The sequence below is a fragment of the Capsicum annuum genome, chromosome 11 (genome assembly GCF_002878395.1).
Source record: "Capsicum annuum cultivar UCD-10X-F1 chromosome 11, UCD10Xv1.1, whole genome shotgun sequence".
NCBI lineage: Eukaryota > Viridiplantae > Streptophyta > Magnoliopsida > Solanales > Solanaceae > Capsicum > Capsicum annuum.
This window is the reverse complement of record NC_061121.1, coordinates 196,703,615-196,724,591: the sequence shown is the minus strand read 5'-3', so window position 1 is coordinate 196,724,591 and position 20,977 is coordinate 196,703,615. Positions and strand designations below refer to the sequence as shown.

Genomic DNA, 20,977 nt, shown 5'->3' with positions numbered 1-20,977 from the left:
AAGGAGTCTAAGACCTTGTTTGCCTAGACCTTAGCCGAAACTTCTTCTTCCAAATGTGAAAGTAAACAACTAAATTCTTGAAACAAAATTTTTTCAACTTCAACAACATTCCAACGACCAATAGTCAAGTGCCACATCATCATAAGCTCAAGAATTGGAATTCCTAGTTTCTTTTCTTTGTTCCATTGGTTTCAACTTTGTTGACTCTTACACTAATTGGCAACTAGTAAATACCTACTAAGTTGTAAATTAGTTTTTGAGTACGTTCTCGTGTTAGCATTATTTTTGTGCCTTTTCTCGTTTTGAACTCGTAGTAACTTCTTTGTTTCAAGTTCATAAGTAAATTTTGTTTTTGTGTCTTGAGTTGATCAAACAAGAATCCATTCCAGACGCCAAGTAAAATTGACATCCTATTGACTACCGGACTATAAGCAACTTTCAATATTCGCCGCTCCAATTGTGAGAATCACAGCGGTAAGTGTATACGAGTGTTGGTGGGGAGCTTTTACTACTAATCTTGTTTGTTCATTGTGTAGGTACAAAGGTGATATAAGGGGAACATGTCTTCGATAGCTGGAGATTATTGTGACTACAACATGGGAGACTATGATTGTAGTGAGGGATTTTGTGGCTACGAAGTTGAGGGAGATTGCGGAGGCTATGAAAATAGTCATGATCAAAACTTGGGGAGATTTGAGGGACACGATTTTAGGGAAGAAAATGAGGGGAATAAAGTACCTAGTGCTTATGGTAAATTTGGAGATGTAGGACCTCGTGATGGTTCTTATGATGACGTTGGGGCATGTGATGAGTACACTTCCCACTCCAAACCTAGATTTGGTGTTAGGTATAACCCTTTCATTCGCAAAGCTTATGAGAGTACACGTGAAGAGTGTGAAAATTCATTTTCTTCACCTTGTTGTACTTCTAATCAAGATCGACATGGTGTGAATGGTTATCCTAGCTATAGTAGAGGTTGTCCCACGAGAAGAAGAGGATATGCATCTCCAAAACCGACGGGTAATCATGTGCCTTACAATGTTGATCCGAGAAGGAATATACACTCCGAAAAGGTGACCAATTGTGGGATACCGGGATGCCTCGTTGTGTTAAATGATAGGTACTATAGAAACTACATCCTTTCATCCATGGTTGACTACTTGGGGTTGTTTCGAGAGCCTTTACTTGTTCCATAATTCTTGGACGGGTTTAAGGTTACCGAGAAGGTCAAAGTTGTCTTCTCCCAATTTAAATAACAAGAGGGGGTGTGGTGAGATATTCTTCCCTTGACATACGGTCCTGTATGCTTAGGTGCCGATTGGTTTGCACAACATAAAGTTCCAAATGTGCAAAATTGGCCTAATATTGTAATAGACCGATGCGGAAATCTCCTCGGGACTATAACGCCCCGAAATCTAGTTCTCGAGACGCCACACGGTGCTTTGAACTACAAGTAGGCCTAAGCTAACCCTGGCTACCTTTTCTAAATCTGAACCTCAAAATTGGGGAAAATATAAATGAAAAATCATAATATATGTGAAAAACTATCTGAATCATACTAATCTTAAAAGTCTGACAAAGCAAATGCTAAAACCCTGTGTACTAAAATAGAAATCTGAATACTAAATCTGGTAGACTGACAAGCCTCTACTATCTGAATCTAGATAGCCACTGGGACATGCCCCAGCTGACTCAACTGTCTGAAATGAATGATGGAACATATAATAATAAACTGAAAGTGTCTAAGTCCCCAAACTATGAGGACTCTCCAACTGCAGGAATGTAGAAGAGATGCTCGAAGATCACTCACGCTGCTGAGACTGAGCACCTCAATGTAGCAAATAGACATATATGTGGATCAGTACTTTGAGAATGTACTGAGTATATAGGGTGCATGCAATAAGTAACAATATCATCACAGTTTATAAAATCATACATGCTAAATGTAAATGACTCACTTGGGCTTGGGTAATCTGAAATCCGAAAGTAAAATCATGAATAATAAAACATGTAATCTAAATATTGTGAGTCATCACACTTAGTTCTGAAATCTATATTTTTGTTCTATTTCTCAAATCACATAAGCTAAGTGAAGTTTGAAAACTTATTCGGTATATCTTAAGGCTTCAAATCATTAAGCTACTTTAAGAGTAGGAGACATCTTTCGGGAGGTTCTTCTAACCAACATAAACCATGTGAGCATCCATAGTGTCCCACGACTAGCCCCCGTTAGGTAGCGCTGTTCTACCCTTGCCATCGGAATAGAACTTCTATCTAATGTGATCACAATCTGAGTCATCCACGTAGAAGTGGGAATAATCTGAATCCTACGTTGGCACGTAGTACTTGACCCATGCAACAATCTCATGTTAAAACATCTAAAAATTCATGCTTGATGATGTAAACACTTATAATTCATCAAAAAATCTAAAAATTTCAACAATATGCATGGAAATATAAATATAATCATGTAATTCAACTTCTAAATCATGAGAAATCTCATAATCTGGCAAATAATGATAATGGGTATAAACCATAACTTGAATTTTATGGAAAATCATATAAGTTGCAGCAAATTTGTAATTAAAATAAAGTTTTGGGCACAAGGATGAAAGAACTATCCTTGTTCAAACCCCACATACCTTGTTGGATGATCTAGATGCTAGAACTTGAATCTTGGATCTTTATTGATGTTTTGGAGATGACTTATGAAAGTTCTTGAATTGGGAATTCTCAATCTTGAATTACCTCGGAGGATTAATGGAGAAATTTTGGATTTCTTGGGGAGGAAGTTTGATGAACTAGGGTTTGCTTTTTAGAGAAAAGTGATGAAATAAGCATAAAGTGTCTTAGCATATGATTAATGAGGTGTTTTGGACGGATTGGAGCCCTGGGGATTGACCAAAATACCTCCTTTAAACTTTTACAAAACTGGAAAACGTATATTTTCCCAATCTGGGTGGCCACCGTGCCGCGCCACTATCGCGATGGCTCACTGGAAATCGACGAATGAAAAATGGACACTCTGCGATGTGGAGACATCGCGGTGCCCCTTTGGAATGCCATTTTGGCACACGGCGCGACGCGCCATTATCGCGTTGGACCTCTGGAAATTGACAAACGGGAAATTGACCCTCTCCGCAATGCGCCAATATCATGGAGGGCCACTGGAATGGGACAATTGGAAATTTGGCTTTCTCCGCGACGCGCCAATATCGCGGAGGGCCACTGGAAATTGACAATTGTCATTTAAACCTGCTACGCGACGCGCTATTGACCGAAATGACGGTGTTTTACGGCTGGAACTTAAAATAGCCATATAACTTCTTACCCGATTATCGGATTTATGCGAATCTTATATCGTTGGAAAGCTAATTCAATTTCCTACGCAATGGAAAGTAGAAATTTAAGGAATTTCACACAGAATAAATAGTATTTGATTTGGGAAGCTATCCCTTAACATTCTAGGGACGAATTTAAGCTAGGAAAATCGCGGGGTATTACAATATCTCCCCGTTGGAAACATTCGTCCTCGAATGTGGCTAGTTAAGCTAAAATTTATGAGGAATCTAAGAATATAAGGTAGCATGCACAACTGAAATAAACTACGAGTCTGAATCAAAATCATTCTGAGCTTCTAAGTAATCTATGAGTGCATGAACTTACATGAGGACAACTATATAGCTGAATATATGAGTAGACGAGAATTGAATCAAGGAAAAGTGTTACCTTCGGCTACATCTGAGTTTGCGGAGAAAAGGTGAGGGTACTTGGCTCGCATATCTGCTTCTGCTTCCCAAGTAGTGCCCTCAAAACACTGATTCCGCCAAAGAACTTTGACCAAGGGAACTTCTTTGTTCCTTAGTCTACGGATCTGATGATCTAAGATCTCAACTGGAATCTCTTCGTAAGAAAGGCTGTTCTGAACATCTGAGCTTTCTAAAGGAACTACAACAGTAGAGTCATCGATACTTTCTTAAGCATAGAGACGTGAAACACAGGATGAACGGCTGACAAATCTGCGGGCAACTCAAGCTCATAAGCTACTTTCCCAACACGACTCAAAATGCTGAAAGGGCCGACATACTGGGTACTAAGCTTCCCCTTTTTGCCAAATCTCTTCAACCCCTTTCATGAGTGAAATTTTTAGATACACTGAATCACCGACCTCAAACTCAAGAGGTCTCTTCTTCTCACATCTGCATAGGATTTCTCACGACTCTGGGCTGTTTTCAATCTTTCTCTAATCAACTTAACTTTCTCCATAGCTTCAAACACTGCGTCAAGCCCAAGCAAAGCGGCCTCACCCACTTCAAACCAACCTATGGGTGATCCACATCTTCTCCCATAAAGAGCCTTAAACGGGACCATCTGAATGCTAGAATGATAACTGTTACTATACGCGAACTCAATCAATGGCAAATGCTTATCCCAACTACCCTTGAAATCAAGAGCACATGCCCTCAACATATCTTCTAGAGTTTGGATGGTCCTCTCTGCTTGACCATCTGTCTGAGGGTGGAAAGCTGAACTAAGATGGACTTGGGTACCAAGACCCTTCTGAAAAGCTCTCCAAAACTGGGAAGTAAACTGAGTACCCCTATCCGAGATGATAGACAAGGGAACTCCATACAATCTGACTAACTCTCGGATATACAACTTAGCATAATCCTCAGTTGTATAGGACATATGAACTGGCAGGAAATGAGCTGACTTAGTCAATCTGTCTACAATAACCCAAATCGAATCATGATAACGACGCGAATGGGGTAAACCAGTCACAAAATCCATGTTCACCTCCTCCCACTTCCAAGTGGGGATACCAAACTCTTGCAACGTACCACCAGGTCTTTGGTGTTCTACCTTAACCTGTTGACAAGTTGCACACTTCGCTACGAACTCTGCTATATCTCTCTTCGTACCACTCCAACAATAGATTTCCCGCAAGTCGCGGTACATCTTGGTAGTACCTGGATGAATAGAATAACGCGCACCATGCGCTTCGGCCATAATTCTCTGTCTCAACTCATCCACACAAGGCACACACAATCTATTTTGATATCTCAACACGCCATCTCCCCCTTGGGAGAAAACCTCTACCCTTTGGTCTTTAACTGACTCTTTTAGTTAGACCAAACTAGAATCCATATCTTGCTTCTCCTTTACTTCCGAAACCAAGGAAGATTCGGAATTACTCTGAACCCAAACATTCCCTTCAGCAGAATCAACCAACCTAACACCTAATCTAGCCAAACGATGAACTTCTCGAGCTTATTCTTTCTTATCATTCTCCACATGAGCAACACTGCCCATAGTTAACCTACTAAGGGCGTCTGCCACTAAATTGGCCTTGCTCGGATGATACAACACACTCATATCGTAGTCCTTCAACAACTCCAACTACCTTCTCTGGCGGAGATTCAACTCCCTCTGAGTAAACACATACTGCAAGCTTTTGTGTTCCATGAACACATCAACATGTACACCATACAGATAATGTCTCCAGATTTTCAAAGCAAACACCACAGCAACTAATTCAAGATCATGGGTTGGGTAATTCTTTTCACGAGGCTTCAACTGTCTAAAGACATAGGCTATGACCTTACCTCTCTACATCAACACACTAACTCAAACCAACTCTAGAGGCATCGCAATAAACAACAAAGTCGTCTGTAGCATCAGGTAATGCTAGAACTAGGGCTGAAGTAAGTCGAGTCTTCAACTCCTGAAAACTCTTCTCGCAAGAATCTGACCACAGGAACTTAACTTTCTTTTGGGTCAATCTAGACATAGGAGACGCGATAGAAGAGAAACCTTCAGCAAAACGGCAGTAATAACTAGCTAGACCCAAGAAACTCCTAATGTCTGACGGAGAGATAGGTCTAGGCCAATTCCGTACGACTTCTGTCTTTTGGGGATCTACTTTAATGACATCGGCAATATGATCGAGAAAGGCTACTAATCTTAGCCAAAATTACTTGCTGAATTTGGCGAACAATCGATGATCTCTAAGAGTTTGCAAGACAACTTTAAGATATCTACATGGTCATCCTTACTACGGGAGTACACAAGGATGTCATCTATGAATACTATGACAAACATGTCTAGATACTGTTTGAACACTCGATTCATAAGGTCCATGGAAGCTGTTGGGGTATTGGTTAGCTCGAAAGACATGACTAGAAACTCAAAATGACCATAACAGGTTCTGAAAGCTGTCTTTGGAATATCACATTCCCTTACTTAAAGCTGATGATAGCCGGATCTAAAGTCTATCTTTGAGAAATAACCTGCACCTTGCAATTGATCAAACAGGTCATCAATTCTAGGAAGAGGATATTTGTTCTTGACTGTAACTTTATTCAACTAACGATAGTCGATGCACATGCGCAAAGAACCATTTTTCTTTCGCACGAATAGGACGGGAGCACCCCATGGAGAATCACTAGACCTTATGAAGCTTTTATCTAGAAGATCTTTGAGTCGCTCCTTCAGCTCCTTAAGCTCTGCGGGAGCCATACGATAAGGAGGTATAGAAATAGACTGAGTATCTAGGAGAAGGTCAATACCGAATTCTATTTTCCTATCGAGAGGTACCCCTAGGAGATCTTATGGAAAAACATCACGAAACCCATTGACCACTCGGACCGACTGAATTGTTGGAGTCTCAGACTTAGTGTCTTTAACTCGAACTAGATGGTAAATGCAACCTTTGGATATCAACTTTCTGGCCTTAAGATAAGATATGAAATGACTCTTGGGAGACACTGAATTACCTAACCACTCAAAGACTAGCTCATCTGGAAACTGAAACTTCACCACTCGGGTGCAACAATCTATAGAAGCATAACAGGAATGAAGCCAATCCATACCCAAAATAAGATCAAAATCAACCATGTCTAACTCTATCAGGTCTGCTAACATGACTTTCTGAAAGACAGTGATAGGACACATTTTATAAATCTGTTTGGCAACAACTGACTCACCTACTAGAGTAGACACCAAGAAGGGTTCAGGGATCTTTTTAGAACTTATCTCAAAATTTACAACAAACTAACAGGGTCACATAAGAGAAACTCGACCCAGGGTCTAATAACACAAACATCAAAATGAAATACACGAAGCATACCAGTCACAACATCGGGTGAATCCTCCTGCTCCTGACGAGATGGTAAAGCATAAAATCGATTCTGGCGCTGACTGCCACCGGTACTAGATGATGCGCCCTGAGGAGGAACTGGGAGACCTAAAGGAGCTGGTGCCCTATTAGCCTGAGTCTGAGGACAAACATCTCTATTCCCCCGTCTAGCATGCGGGCACTCTTTGATTCCATGACCCAGCTGGCCAAAACCATAAGAACCTTTCTGACCCCACAAACATTCACCTCCATGATTCTTACCACACTTAGCACATTGGGGATGATTAGGCTTCCCACTCACATTATTCTAAGATATGGACATAGAAGACTTACCCACTGTTCCTGCCTATTTCTAGGTGCAGGAGCACTGGCTGAAGAAGGTGAAGGCATAGATGAACGATTCTAAAACTATGAACGATTTCCTCCTCCAGACCTACTCTGACCAAGCCTGTTCTAACCCTTTTATTTGCTCTCTCTTTCCTTCCCTTTTCTGCCTCAACCTACTGAGTGTAAATCATCAATCTAGGAAGATCCATGTCTCCGATGAGCATAGCAGTCCTACACTCCTTAACTACCAACCCAGACACATCGATCACAAACTTACTCATGCTTGACCTAGGGCCAGCCATCTGATCAGAGGCATACTTAGACAACTGGTTGAACTTGAGGCAATACTCCTTCACAATCATTGAGTCTTGCCTCAGGTTCATGAACTCTTCTATCTTAGCTTCCCTCATCTCACGTGGGAAGAACTTGTCTAAGAACGCATCCTGAAATATCTACCAAGTCATAGGAGTTGCATTCTCCCCTCTACTTTTCTTCTACATCACCACCCAATCATACGCAACATCCTTCAACCTATAGGATGCCAATTCTACACTCTTTTTTAGAAACATACATAATTCAGGTGATCTTTTTCGCCTCATCTAGATACAACTGTGGGTCCTCACCTGCCTTTGACCCATAGAATTCTAGCGGATTCATCCTCAAGAAATCTCAAATTCTGGCTGCAGCTATGTCCCCATCCTGCTGAGGTAGGACTGCAGCCTGCCGGTTGCCCTAAACATTAGTTGTCAAAGCTTGGGCTAGCGCCTGAAAGGCAGTCCGAAACTCTACATGTGACACATTCTCATTCAAAGGATCTGCGGGCTAAGGTGGCTAGTTATCGTTTCTACGGGCGTTAGCTCGACGAGGAGGCATTTTCTGTCACGTAAAAGTACGAGTTAGAAGCAGATAAAGACAATGAAAGCACGATAGATCATGAAAAAAGAGATGATTTCCTAAAACGCTCCATAGCCTCTTGCTCATAGATGTGGCGCGCTTCACATCGATGATCAAGACTCTATGTAACGCGGCTTGTCTGACTCCCTAGGACTCTCTAAGCCTTAGGTTCTGATACCAAGTTTGTAACGTCCCAAAATCTAGTTCCCGGGACACCACACAGTGCTCTGAACTATAAGTAGTCCTGAGCTAACCCTAGCTGCCTTTTCTAATCTAAACCTCGAAATAAGGGAAAATATAAATGAAAAATCATAATATGTGCGGAAAACTGTCTGAATCATCTGGATATATCTGAATTATACTAATCTCAGAAGTCTGATAAAGCAAATGCTGAAACTCTGTGTACTAAAATAAAAATCTAAATACTAAATCTGGTAGTCTAACAAGCCTCTACTATCTGAATCTAGAGAGTCACTGGGACATGCCCCAGCTGACTCAACTGTCTGAAATGAATGATGGAACATATACTAATAAACTGAAAATGTGAACATCCCGAACTATGAGGACTCACCAACTGCAGGAATGGAGAAGAGATGCTCGAAGATCACTCACGCTGCTGAGACTGAACACCTAAACCAACATTATGAGACAATGTAGCACATAGACATATATGCGAATCAGTACTTTGAGGATGTACTGAGTATATGGGGGTGCATGCAATAAGTAACAATATCATCATAGTTTATAAAATCATGCATGCTAAATGTAAATGACTCACTTGGGCTTGGGTAATCCGAAATCCGAAAGTAAAATCATGAATAATAAAATATGTAATCTAAATATTGTGAGTCATCACACTTAGTTCTGAAATCTATATTTTTGTTCTATTTCTCCAATCACATAGGCTAAGTGAAGTTTGAAAACTTATTCTACATATCTTAAGGCTTCAAATCATTAAGCTGTTTTAAGAGTAGGGGACATCTTTTAGGAGGTTCTTCTAACCGACATACACCATGTGAGCATCCATGGAGTCCCACGACTGGCCCCTGTTAGGTAGGGTTGTTCTACCCTTGCCATCGGAATAGAACTTCTATCTAATGTGATCACAATCTGAGTCATCCACGTAGAAGTGGGAATAATCTGAAACCTACGTTGGCACGTAGTTCTGGGGTATGAAACCGTAGTAACCTACCCATCTCGGTGCTAAATACTACTCCTATTCTTATGCTCAAAATCCTAAGAAATCCACTTCAAAACTAGCACAAGGGTTTACAAGAAAACCAATTATGCTTTTCTTTCTTTAAATCTCAAATTATCTGAACAAAGTGGATTCATTATCTTAGCTTAAGACCAAAAGGTCAAATCTTTATCAGTAATCTGAGAATAATCTTATCTGAGGGTGCTTTTATAGCACAAATAATCTTGAAATAGAAATCTTAATTAGGGCATAATGACCCATGCAACAATCTCATGTTAAAACATCTAAAAATTAATGCTTGATAATTTAAACACTTATAATTCATCATAAAATCTGAAAATTTCAACAATAGGCATGGAAATATAAATATAATCATGTAATTCAACTTCTAAATCATGAGAAATCTCATAATCTTGCAAATAATGATAATGGGTATAAACCCTAACTTGAATTTCATGAAAAATCATATAAGTTGCAGTAAATTTGTAATTAAAATAAAGTTTTGGGCACAAGGATGAAAGAATTATCCTTGTTCAAACCTCATATACCTTGTTGATGATCTAGATGCTAGAACTTGAAATTTGAATCTTTATTGATGTTTTGGAGATGACTTCTTAAAGTTCTTGAATTGGGAATTCTCAATCTTGAATTGTCTTGGAGGATTAATGGAGAAATGTTGGATTTCTTGGGGAGGAAGTTTGATGAACTAGGGTTTGCTTTTTAGAGAAGGGTGATAAAATAAGCATAAAGTGCCTTAGTATATGATTAATGAGGTGTTTTGGACGAATTAGGGCCCTGGGGATTGACCAAAATACCCCTTTTAAACTTTTATACGAAACTGGAAAACGTACATTTTCCTGATCTGGGTGGCCACCGCGACGCGCCACTATCGCGGTGGCTCACTGGAAATCGATGAATGGAAAATGGGTAGACTCCGCAATGCGGAGACATCGCGGTGCCCCTTTGGAATGCCATTTTGGCACACGGCGCGACGCACCATTATCGCGCTGGACCTCTGGAAATTGAAAAACGAAAAATTGACCCTCCGCAATGCGCCAATATCACGGAGGGCCACTGGAATGGGACAATTGGAAATTTGGCCCTCTCCGTGACGCGCCAATATCGCGGAGGGCCACTGAAAATTGACAATCGTCATTTAAACCTGCTATGCGACGCGCTATTGACCGAAATAGCAGTGTTTTACGACTGGAACTTAAAATAGTCATAACTTCTTACCCGATTATCGAATTTATGCGAATCTTATATCGTTGGAAAGCTAATTTAATTTCCTACGCAATGGAAAGTCGAAATCTAAGGAATTCCACACGAAATAAATAGTATTTGATTTGGGAAGCTATCCCTTAACATTCTAGGAACGAATTTAAGCTAGGAAAATTGCGGGGTATTACAGTGACGTACAACATTCTGCCCGGGCCCCAAAGAGAAGTGTTTACCTACTCCAATCCGAATGATGATGAGAGACAAAAGATTGGGAGGAGTAAGGGTGTGCAAGGTGGTAATTCGAGAGCGGAAAAACCAGAGGTTGCGTGGAGCGAAGTGAGGGAATTGCCACCAAACCGAGCTAACATTGTTTGTCTTTCTATTTCTAAGGACATTTGTGTAGGTACCGACATGGCAAGCGAAGGAGAGCAATGCCGAAGCGAAGATGCTGCCCAAGCTTGTGGAGGACCTTCACATTATGGCAAAGGAGAGTCTACTCAAGAACTTCAAGGTAACTCTTACACTTTTGTGCATATGAATGATGATTGTGTGGCTAGTAGCCCATTGAGTGTGAGTAGTAGCTTACTTGCGAGTCTAATGATTTTTTGCCTCTTGTTGATGATGTACATGTTGTGAGTATGGATACACTAGTTGATCCTATTGATGATCAAATTGACTCTTTTTGTAAGATCAATTTATGCCCACCTAGTGTTGAAGCCTATATGTTGAACGAAAGTACATCATCTTGTGTAATTGGTGTTGATCAACTTATTTGTGAAAATTGTCCTCCACTTGAGTATGTGTGTGATGTGATTAATGGAACTCAAGTAAGTGAAGTACTTGAAAATGTTGGTCAACAAAATGGGAGTGAACCCGAGAGCTATTCTTGGGAAAATTTGTGCTTGAAACCGCTTTGAAACTTGATATTGATCTCTTAGAGAGTAAGGAACTTGCTTGTTCCAAATCTGCCCGTGGGTTGGATCATGCACTCTTTAGGTATAATGTCTTGTTTGAAAATGATATACACTCCTAATGAGCCTAGTGGTGAAAAATATTGTATAGCTTACCTTGGAGGCTATAGCCTATATGCTAACCCACTATGGTGTGACAACATTCCTCCTAAAGATGGAAATCTCTTCTTGGAAGATGAGAGTACTCTTAAGGGTAAGGAATGTGTAGTCTTGGAAACTACTCCTTCTACTTTGTGTGACTTTATTGTTGAGAGTACTCATGGTGATGCGTGAGAAACTAGTAGTGAGTACCCACATGAGGGCACCTTAATAAAAGTCAACTTGAGTGATACCTTTCTCTACTCTCTATTTGCTTTGGATGATGTGTATGCTATTGTAGAAGTATACCGTTTAGTTTGGGTGGAAACCACGAGAAAAAGGAGTGTTGTCTATACCCGTGTCTATGGCCACTCTTCCCGTTTCACCCCGATGCCAAACATAGAAATGGTGATGTTGGTGCACCCAACTTGTTGTTTGGTCTACATGACAAGCAAAATATAAACCCATAACCAAATCCTTTGTACATCTTTCCTTGCGTTTTTAATATCCCCTTCAAAGGATGCTTGGTTATACTTCAAGTATGTACCACCTTGGCGTGATGATGTTTATTATTGTGCTAACCCTAACCCTCATGCCATGAGGATGTTGCGCTTGTTTGTCCTTTCTCTAGTTTTGCAAGGTACGGATTCGAGGTCGAGTCCTTTTCAAGAAGGGGAGGATGATACAAGTCAAATGGCCGCCTTAGCTTTCGATGACATCATTCAAAGTCACTATGTGAAGAATCAAGCTTTGGTCGCATGGAGGGCACGAGATCATACTTGGAGGGGTCGTTTTGAACATGACAACAAACAAACCCATGTGTGAAAGATTGCTTGGAGCCTTGAAGACTTGAGGACTCACGTGTTTGGACCTTATTTGATGGTTCACGGTTTTGGTTCCCTTTATTAAGGGCATTTTTGGTCACTTAGCCTTAAGGGCATTTTGGTAACTTAGCCTTGTCCATTTGACACTCCATGGCCGCCCCTCCTTCATTAAGGGCATTGGAGTCATTTTGCTACTCATTATGTAATAAGGCTATATATAGTCTCTTTTAGGTCTTATCTCTTTAGTTTATGAATGATGAATGTATGAAACATTGAAACTCCTCTCTCTTAAGAGTAAAACACCTTAGTGTAGTTCTTAGTTAGGGCTTGGAAAAGCCACCTTAGTGTAGGGCTTGGAAAATCTAGTGTTGACCCTTGCTCTGAAACGGTAGATCTTGAGGTAAGTCGATTACCCTGGCGGTCACCGTAAGAGTGCGGTGTTGATTGTTACATTCATTAGGGGTTAGTGTTGAAAGTACACTTGGTTCTTAATCTTGTAATAATCTTTCTCACTATCTTGTCGTGTTTGTTCTTGTTGTCTACTCTCGGCTTTGTGGTGTTGTTGGCCAACATTGTTGTTATTGTTATCTTATTCATCATCTTGTATTGTAACTTAGTTTGGGTTGGCTGTTTTGGTATGTTAAACTGAACACCTTTGTTCATCTCGTTTGTTAGTTGTTCGTTGAATCCGAGAGTTGGTCACCAAAAAGGTCCTCGATTTTCTTGAACTTGTGGACTGATTTTGGTGTGTGTGTGGTGTTTCCAATTTTGTTCTCATATCAGTTATTCTCCCCATTGAACTTGTGTAAAGCTTAGACCAGCTATGTTGTATAAGGCGGAGTGTTGGTCAGTCAAGAACTCGCATCTTGACTCTCACATCTAAAAGCTGAAGGTGGTAGAGATGATGTTGTGATGGATATAAGGGTTTACTAGGAGAAATAGGATCCGAAATAAGGTTATCCGTGATAAAGTGGGGTTGGCTTCGGCAAAAGACAGGATACGGGAAGCGAGGTTGAAATAATTTAGGCATGTGAGAGGAAAGTGCCCCGATGCCCCGGTGTGAAGGTGAAAAGGTTGGCTATGGATGGATTCAGGCCTGGCAAAGGTAGACCAAAGAAATCTTGGAGGGAGGTGATTAAACGTGGCATGGAGCAGTTATAGCTTACTGAGGACATGACCCTAAATAGGAAAATGTGGAGGAGGCAAATTAAGGTAGAAGGCTAGTAAGTAGGAGTGCATCTCTACTAATAGGTAGGTGTGTTTTGCCTTGTTATCCGTGCTAGTTGTCATAAGTTTTGGTGATGTTTGTTGTTTTAGGGAGGTACAGTGTGGTACTACTTTGTGGTAGACTTATTTTTTGGTTTTTTTGTTATTATCTATTGTTTATTTCTACTTATTTTTTCTTGTTCTTATATTATGTCCTTCTTTAGAATATTCTATCTTGTTCTTTTCTAGAATACTTTTGTCTTGAGCCGAGAGTCTTTCAGAAACAGCCTCTCTACCTCGCCTCTGAGGTGGTGGTATGGACTGCATACACTTTACAGAGATAGAGAGTAGAACATGGGAAAATATCGTCTGTTATTAATTGAATGACCGCTATTTAATTAATTTGTACAAGACTATATACAAAACCTATATCAACAAGGATAGACTTGAAGTTACAACAACTATAAGAACTCTACAATAACTAGGTGTCTAATAATTATCCGTTATTACGCCCCCGCAAGTTGGTGGTGTCAACTACACCCAACTTGGAAAAACACTCGACAAAAAAGACTCTTGGAAGTGGTTTGGTCAGTATATCTGCCACTTGATCAGCCGAGTGAAGGTGTTGAACTGCGATATCCTTGTTTTGAACTTGTTCACGAACAAAATGAAAATCAATAGCAATATGCTTCATCCGACTATGGAACATCGGGTTTGCACAAATGTAGGTGGTGCTAACATTGTCACAAAATATCTGAGGAATGTCTGAGATACAAAACCAAAGCTCATGGAGTAAACTTGTTAGCCAATTGGTCTCAGAAACAGTAGCTGCAACACCCCGATATTCTGCTTCTGTGGAGGAACGGGAGACGGATCTTTGCTTTTTAGAGGACCATGATATCGGAGAGCTGCCAAGGTAAACAACATAACCTGTGGTAGAGGTTCGATCAAAAAGATCTCCAGCAATCCGGAGGCCAAACGAGGATGTTTGGTGTAGATACCGAAGGAGACGTTTCATGGCTATCTAATGAGATATGAAAGGCTGGTGCATGGACTGTGAGAGTTTGCTGACAGCAAATGCTATGTCCAGACATGTAAAAGAAAGGTAATGAAGTTTACCGATGATCTGCCTATAAAGAGAGCCATCAACTATAAAATTTTCCGCGTACTCGGGGAAAGTTACAGTAGAAGCAATTGGTGTTGGAACACCTTTGCAATTTTGCATATTAACTTCCTGCAAAAAATCAGTAATGTACTTCTGTTGAGACAACAAAAGACCACCAGGATAAGCAACACCAAGGAAATAATGAAGTGGACCAAGATCCTTCAGTGAGAATCGGGTTGCAAGATTATCAATAATGCTTTGAACACCACGAATTTGATTACCAATAACAGTTATGTCATCAACATATACTAGGACATAAGCAATAAACTCAAAATTATGTAGGATGAACAATGAAGAATCAGATTGGGACTTAATAAACCCCAAAGTAAGCAAATAATTTTTTAGTTCAGTGTACACAGGCCCTAGGGGCCTGTTTGGGTCCATAAATAGCTTTTTGCAGCTTGCAAACATGCGTCTAATGTGCAGAAGATTCGAATCCAGGTGGTTGGCGCATATAGACTTCCTCATCAAGACGACCTTGCAGGAAGGCATTATTGATATCAAGTTGACGAATGGGCCAGCTTTGTTGTGTTGCAATCGCTAGAACTATTCGAAAAGTTGTTGTCTTTACCACAGGGCTGAAAGTGCATTGGAAGTCAATGCTAGGTCGTTGTGTAAATCCTTTGACAACCAAGTGAGCTTTGAACCTGTCAACAGAACCATCAGGATGATATTTAACCCGAAAAAGCCACTTACAATCCACCAAATTTTTCAAAGGATCACATGGTACCAGCTCCCATGTCCGGTTCCGAACTAAGGCATCAAATCCATTTTTCATAGCTTCACGCCAATGTGGGACTTGTTGAGCTTGCTTAAAGGTTCTAGTTAGGGAAGAAGTGGTTTGAACAATAGTGTGAAATTGCTTAGGCTTAAGGCTATTGGTCTTAGATCGAGTAATCATGTTATGAGTGGGTGTTGATGTAGAGCGAAGGGTAATAAGAGAAGGTTGTGAGGCCACAGGAGGTAGGACAAGTGACGAGGAAGAGGGTTGTACCACAGGGTTCTGGGTCAAAGGACCAATAGACTTATTTCGACGCTGGTAAGTGATTATTGTGGATTGCGGATGCGTATGTAAATGGGGAGAAGAATGAACTGGTGAGGCCGAAACATTTGGTTGCGGTGAATTGCGGCTGGAAACTGAATTTTGTATGGTGAGGGAAGGGGGAAGTGGAGATGCTGGAGAAGAAGTAGCAGATGAGGGAGAAATTGAATTACCTGCGACGGTAGTACCTGTTGGGGCAGAGGAGATAGGAGAGTGCGTGTCCACAAGCAGCTGCACAATGTGAGCGTGAAGCTCATAAGAAGTATTTGAATATTGAGTATTATCCTGTGGCTGCTGTTCAGTAGAACAAATCTCCCAAGACACATTTTTATTTTGTATTTTTCAAATGAGAAAAAATATTTTCGAATGGAAACTGATTTTCTAAAAATAAAACATCACGAGATAAATATATTTTGAAAGTTAAAGGATCAAAACACTGGTGGAGTAATGTTTATTCGAAAATCCTAAATAAACACATCGTGTCGAACAAGGCTCGAGTTTGTTTTTGGCATATGGTTTGAGCCATGGATAACACAAGCAACCAAATACTTTAACGGAGTCATACTTGGGCATAGTTTGAAATAAAATTTCAAAGGGGCTCTTATGCTGAAGATTCGGTGTAGTTAGCCTATTTTATTTATAAGATAAACAGCTTGTTGACAGGCAAACCTCCAAAAGTGTGAGGGTAAAGACGCTTGGTGCAACAAGGTTCTAGCAGTTTCAATAACATGTCGGTGTCATCTTTCGACTAGAGCAACTCTATGTAGAATATATGAGGGTGACACTAAGTGCTCTATGCCATGTGTTTTGAGATACGATTGTAGACTCTGAAATTCGCCACCACCATCAGTGTAAAAAGATTGAATTTTGGTGTTGAATTTGCGTTCAAGCAATGGATGAAGATTTTGGAAAACTTCCAAAGTTTCATTTTTTGATTTTAAAGTGAACAACCACATGTATTTTGAAAATTAATCAACAAATAACACATAATATCTTTTCTTATCAGTTGACAAAACTGGAGATGGACCCCACAAATCGCTATAAAGGATTTGCAAGGGCTTATTACTTCTTAATGAATTTTCTGAGAAAGTCAACCTGTGCATTTTATTTGAATAACAAGAATTACAAATGGAGCTAGCTTTAGGATTCGAAACGGGAAGGGAAAACTGATTCAACATAGTATCTAAAACGCGGCAATTAGGATGGCCTAAACGCCGATGCCACAAGTGAATTGGAACAGCCACATTGCATTTAGGAGAAAGATGTGTACAGTCTGGTGGCCACTCATACAGTCCATCTTTATTCTGCCCCCGAACTAGAGACGCCCCCATACTCAGATCCTTCACAAGATAATGGAAAGGAAAAAATTCAATAGAGGAATGATTATCACGACAAAACTTAAAAACAGAAATAAGATTATTTTAAATGACAGGGGAGCAGTATTGAGAAGGTTGAAATGATGATTACATGCACTTATGTTAGCGCTACCGGTATGGGATATTGGAATGGTGTTACCATTGCCTATAGTTATCTCTTCGGTGTCGTGGTAGTCATGTACAGTGGCTAGGCTTTGAGCATCAGATGCAATATGATGGGTGGCTCTACTGTCCACGATCCAAGGGGTCTATTGAGAAGGAAAACGAGCATCAAAGTTTGCCCGGACTTGCAGATGGTTATGTGAATGCAATCTACAGACTTTAGCGGAATGACCTGCGCGATCACATAGTTGGCAATGAAGGTTTATGTCGAAAGGCTACTGCTGGTTGTTTCTCCGTGGGCGTTGTGCTTGGTATTATTGATTGTTGGCAGGAGGGTTCATACCTGGACGGCGGTTGCTGGAGTAATTATTATTGCCCTGACGAGAAGGCATTGAGCTTGTCTTTTGTGATACAACAGCAGCAATAGGAGTTGATAGCGGCTTCTTGTCTTCCTCATGTTTGAGGAAAAACTCATGATCTAGAAGCTTTTCGTAAAGCTCTTTATATGAAATAGTAGAATTACGGGCACGAATGGCATCAGCAAATTCTCGAAATTCAGTTCTGAGTCCACTGAGGATTTTCACAATGAGTTCCGGGTTAGGCACTGGTGCACCAGCAGTTGCAAGTTCATCACAAAGTGATCGAACTTGATGAAGATAATCTGTGACTAGACGAGAATCTTTAGTGAGGCGGGCCAATCGATCTCACAAGCTGAAAATTCTTGTTTGAGATCTGTTCGCATATGCAGTATGCAAAGCATCCCAGACAACTTTGGCGGAGACTGCAATAGCAACAGTGGGGGCAAGCGTAGGATCAACAGAGGCCAATATAGCATTTTGAATTAGCTGATCTTGGTGATACCAAGAAACGAACTCAGGATTATCAACATCTTGATTGTTCTGAGAGATGGTGCGAGTAGAGGTAGGGATGGAGCCATCGAGATGCCCATAAAGATTGTGACCACGCATAAGCATTGAAGCTTGAGCTTTCCACAAGGAGAAATTGTGACTGCCCATTAATTTAACGGGCAGTTGGGTAACTGGATTGAATTGAACAATAGTGATGGCATTGTTGATTCCATCAGCATTGGTCACAAAAATCTTACCATTTGTGTGAGGAAGCAGAAAAAAAAAAGGATCAACTCGTAGGAGTTTAGAGAGTTTAGATATTCTCTGATACCATAAAGAGATAGAAAGTAGAAGATGGGAAAATATCGTCGGTTATTAATTGAATGATCGCTATTTAAAGAATCTGTACAAGACTATATACAAGACCTATATCAACAAGGATAGACTTAAAGTTACAACAACTATAAGAACTCTACAACAACTAGGTGCCTAGTAATTATCCATTATTACACTTTACCCTCCCCAAACCCCACTTTATGGGAATATACTGAATATGTTGTTGTTGAATTAGTGTAAAGGTAGAAAACTCTCCTTTTTGTTAATTTCTCTTTTACTAAATCCTCAGTTCAGTGGGTAACTAAAGAAGTTAAACCCCCTGATGACATTCTCCTGTTACTCTTTCATTATCCACATTCACCCTTTAACGCTATAGTTCTTTTCTTCCTTCTCTTCCTAAGCCAACAAATTAGAAATGTACTAAGATGAATGCATCCATTTTTATGAAATTCTGAGAGTTAAAGAGATCAACCAAAGAATGAAGACCGTGCATTTGAACAAGAGAGGACTGTGCGGCAAAGAGTTGACCATCAAAGAATTTACAAACAGTAAAACCGTGAATATTTACTGAACCTGCATTCACAAATCACTGATATATGTAGATGCATGTAATGGGACAACGTACAACATTCAACTATGTTCAAACCACCAAACTGGAGAAAGCACGGAGTAATGTTAAGAAACCCAAAAATATACTAACTTATGAAATCCACAGATCAAACATAGCTGGAGAAAGCAGAGTCCTTTCAGCATTTAGATTTATACTAATAAACATTACCCAAATGAATATATACCAGAGAAACAAAACAGGAATAAAGCTCCACACAAGTAGAAGCTTAATCACATACCGAACTTAGTTCGCTACTGCTTGGCCATAGATTTTGAAGTTTGAAACTTACAACGTAATAATTTAAATTTTTGAAGTAGTGATTTTTGAAACTTGATGTTGTATCTGGACATGCATTTCCTTTACCAAAAAATTAAAGTATTGTGAATGAAAGTGAAATTTCTCGCGAAAACCGGCTCTGAAGATCAGATTTTTCAAAATTTGATCAAATTTACGGTCAAACAGTTATTTATATATAAATTTTTAAAATCTAATCCAAAATCTATGACCAAACACTAGCTTAGTTCCGTATCCATTTCTTCCCTTGTTCATTTAACCTTCTAAAAGGTTGTTTAGCACGGCGGACGAGATAGACAAAGTTATTCCATGAATTCGAATATCCATGAGATGAGTTATCCTAATTCACAACCGTATATATGGATGACATATCTCGCGATCGTCGGACAAATGATAGGAAAATAATCCCAAAACTAATTAATATAGCAAATCAAATACAATATAAAATAATTCTGCATTTTCTCTCTCGTATCAAACCAGCCTGGGGGTCGTTTGGCACGCAGGATAACATTTGATAAGCCTGGGATAAAGTTTATACTGCATTTAATAGATAGTATAAATTTATCCTAAAATTAGTTTATACTGGCACGTCATATGAATCTTATTCCAGGATTAATCGGGGGATATTCCACCTTATTTCATCCAGCTTGGAATTATTTTTAATTCCATCACCCAGGTGGGGGATAAATTAGTTTAGAAATTATAATCCCAGAATAATTAAATCCGCGTAACACGCAAAAATAAACTGAAAAACTAACCTCTGAGATATTCAAGAAGTGTCAAATGGGCTAAGCCATCGGGCAAAACTCGACGAACTCCATTAACGTATGTTATTGCTTCCTTTGACTCATCTTCTATCCTTACCGTTTCATTCTCATTCATCAAAGAACCCATCTTTCCCGAAAGTAAAAAATGAAACAATGAAAAATTGTTTGGCTTTGACGTAATAAAGAGGAGGGATTTTGTGGAAATCAGAGTCGGTTTCTACTCTAGCCTATAGATATATTCTAATATATAGATATTCTAATATTATAGAGAAGAGGCTCGGAAGACGGTGGCGGTACTCATGTCTGTTTCTCCGTAATTTTATCATATTATCCTTAATTAATTATTATTATTAGATATTAAAACATTAATAATATTTAACAAAAATATAAAATAGATATTTATAACATATTTGCTTCAATCATAATTTTATTATTTCATTTCTAATTAATTATTATGGATTATTTAAGTATTAAGCCGCAATTTTACTATATCACCGCTAATTATTTATTATATGTCATTTTAAGTGTTAAAAATAAATAATATTTAACAAAAAATAAAATACACATTTATGACATATCT

The 20,977-nt window shown here is 39.6% G+C and overlaps 1 protein-coding gene across 4 annotated transcripts in view; it reads right to left on the bottom strand.

Annotated features, from left to right (window-relative positions):
• The window catches only part of LOC107853580 (xanthine dehydrogenase 1), a 36,220-nt gene extending 15,508 nt beyond the window's left edge, over positions 1–20,712 (bottom strand). Inside the window, exon 1 of one of the 4 annotated variants that reach the window (XM_047399182.1) lies at positions 20,389–20,712. In XM_047399182.1, the coding sequence (XP_047255138.1) occupies positions 20,389–20,524 (136 nt within the window). In that variant the 5' untranslated portion in view covers positions 20,525–20,712. The remainder of the gene's footprint in view (positions 1–20,388) is intronic. The other 3 variants (XM_047399185.1, XM_047399183.1, XM_047399184.1) reach the window with 3 other exon arrangements.
• Positions 20,713–20,977: the final 265 nt, after the last annotated feature.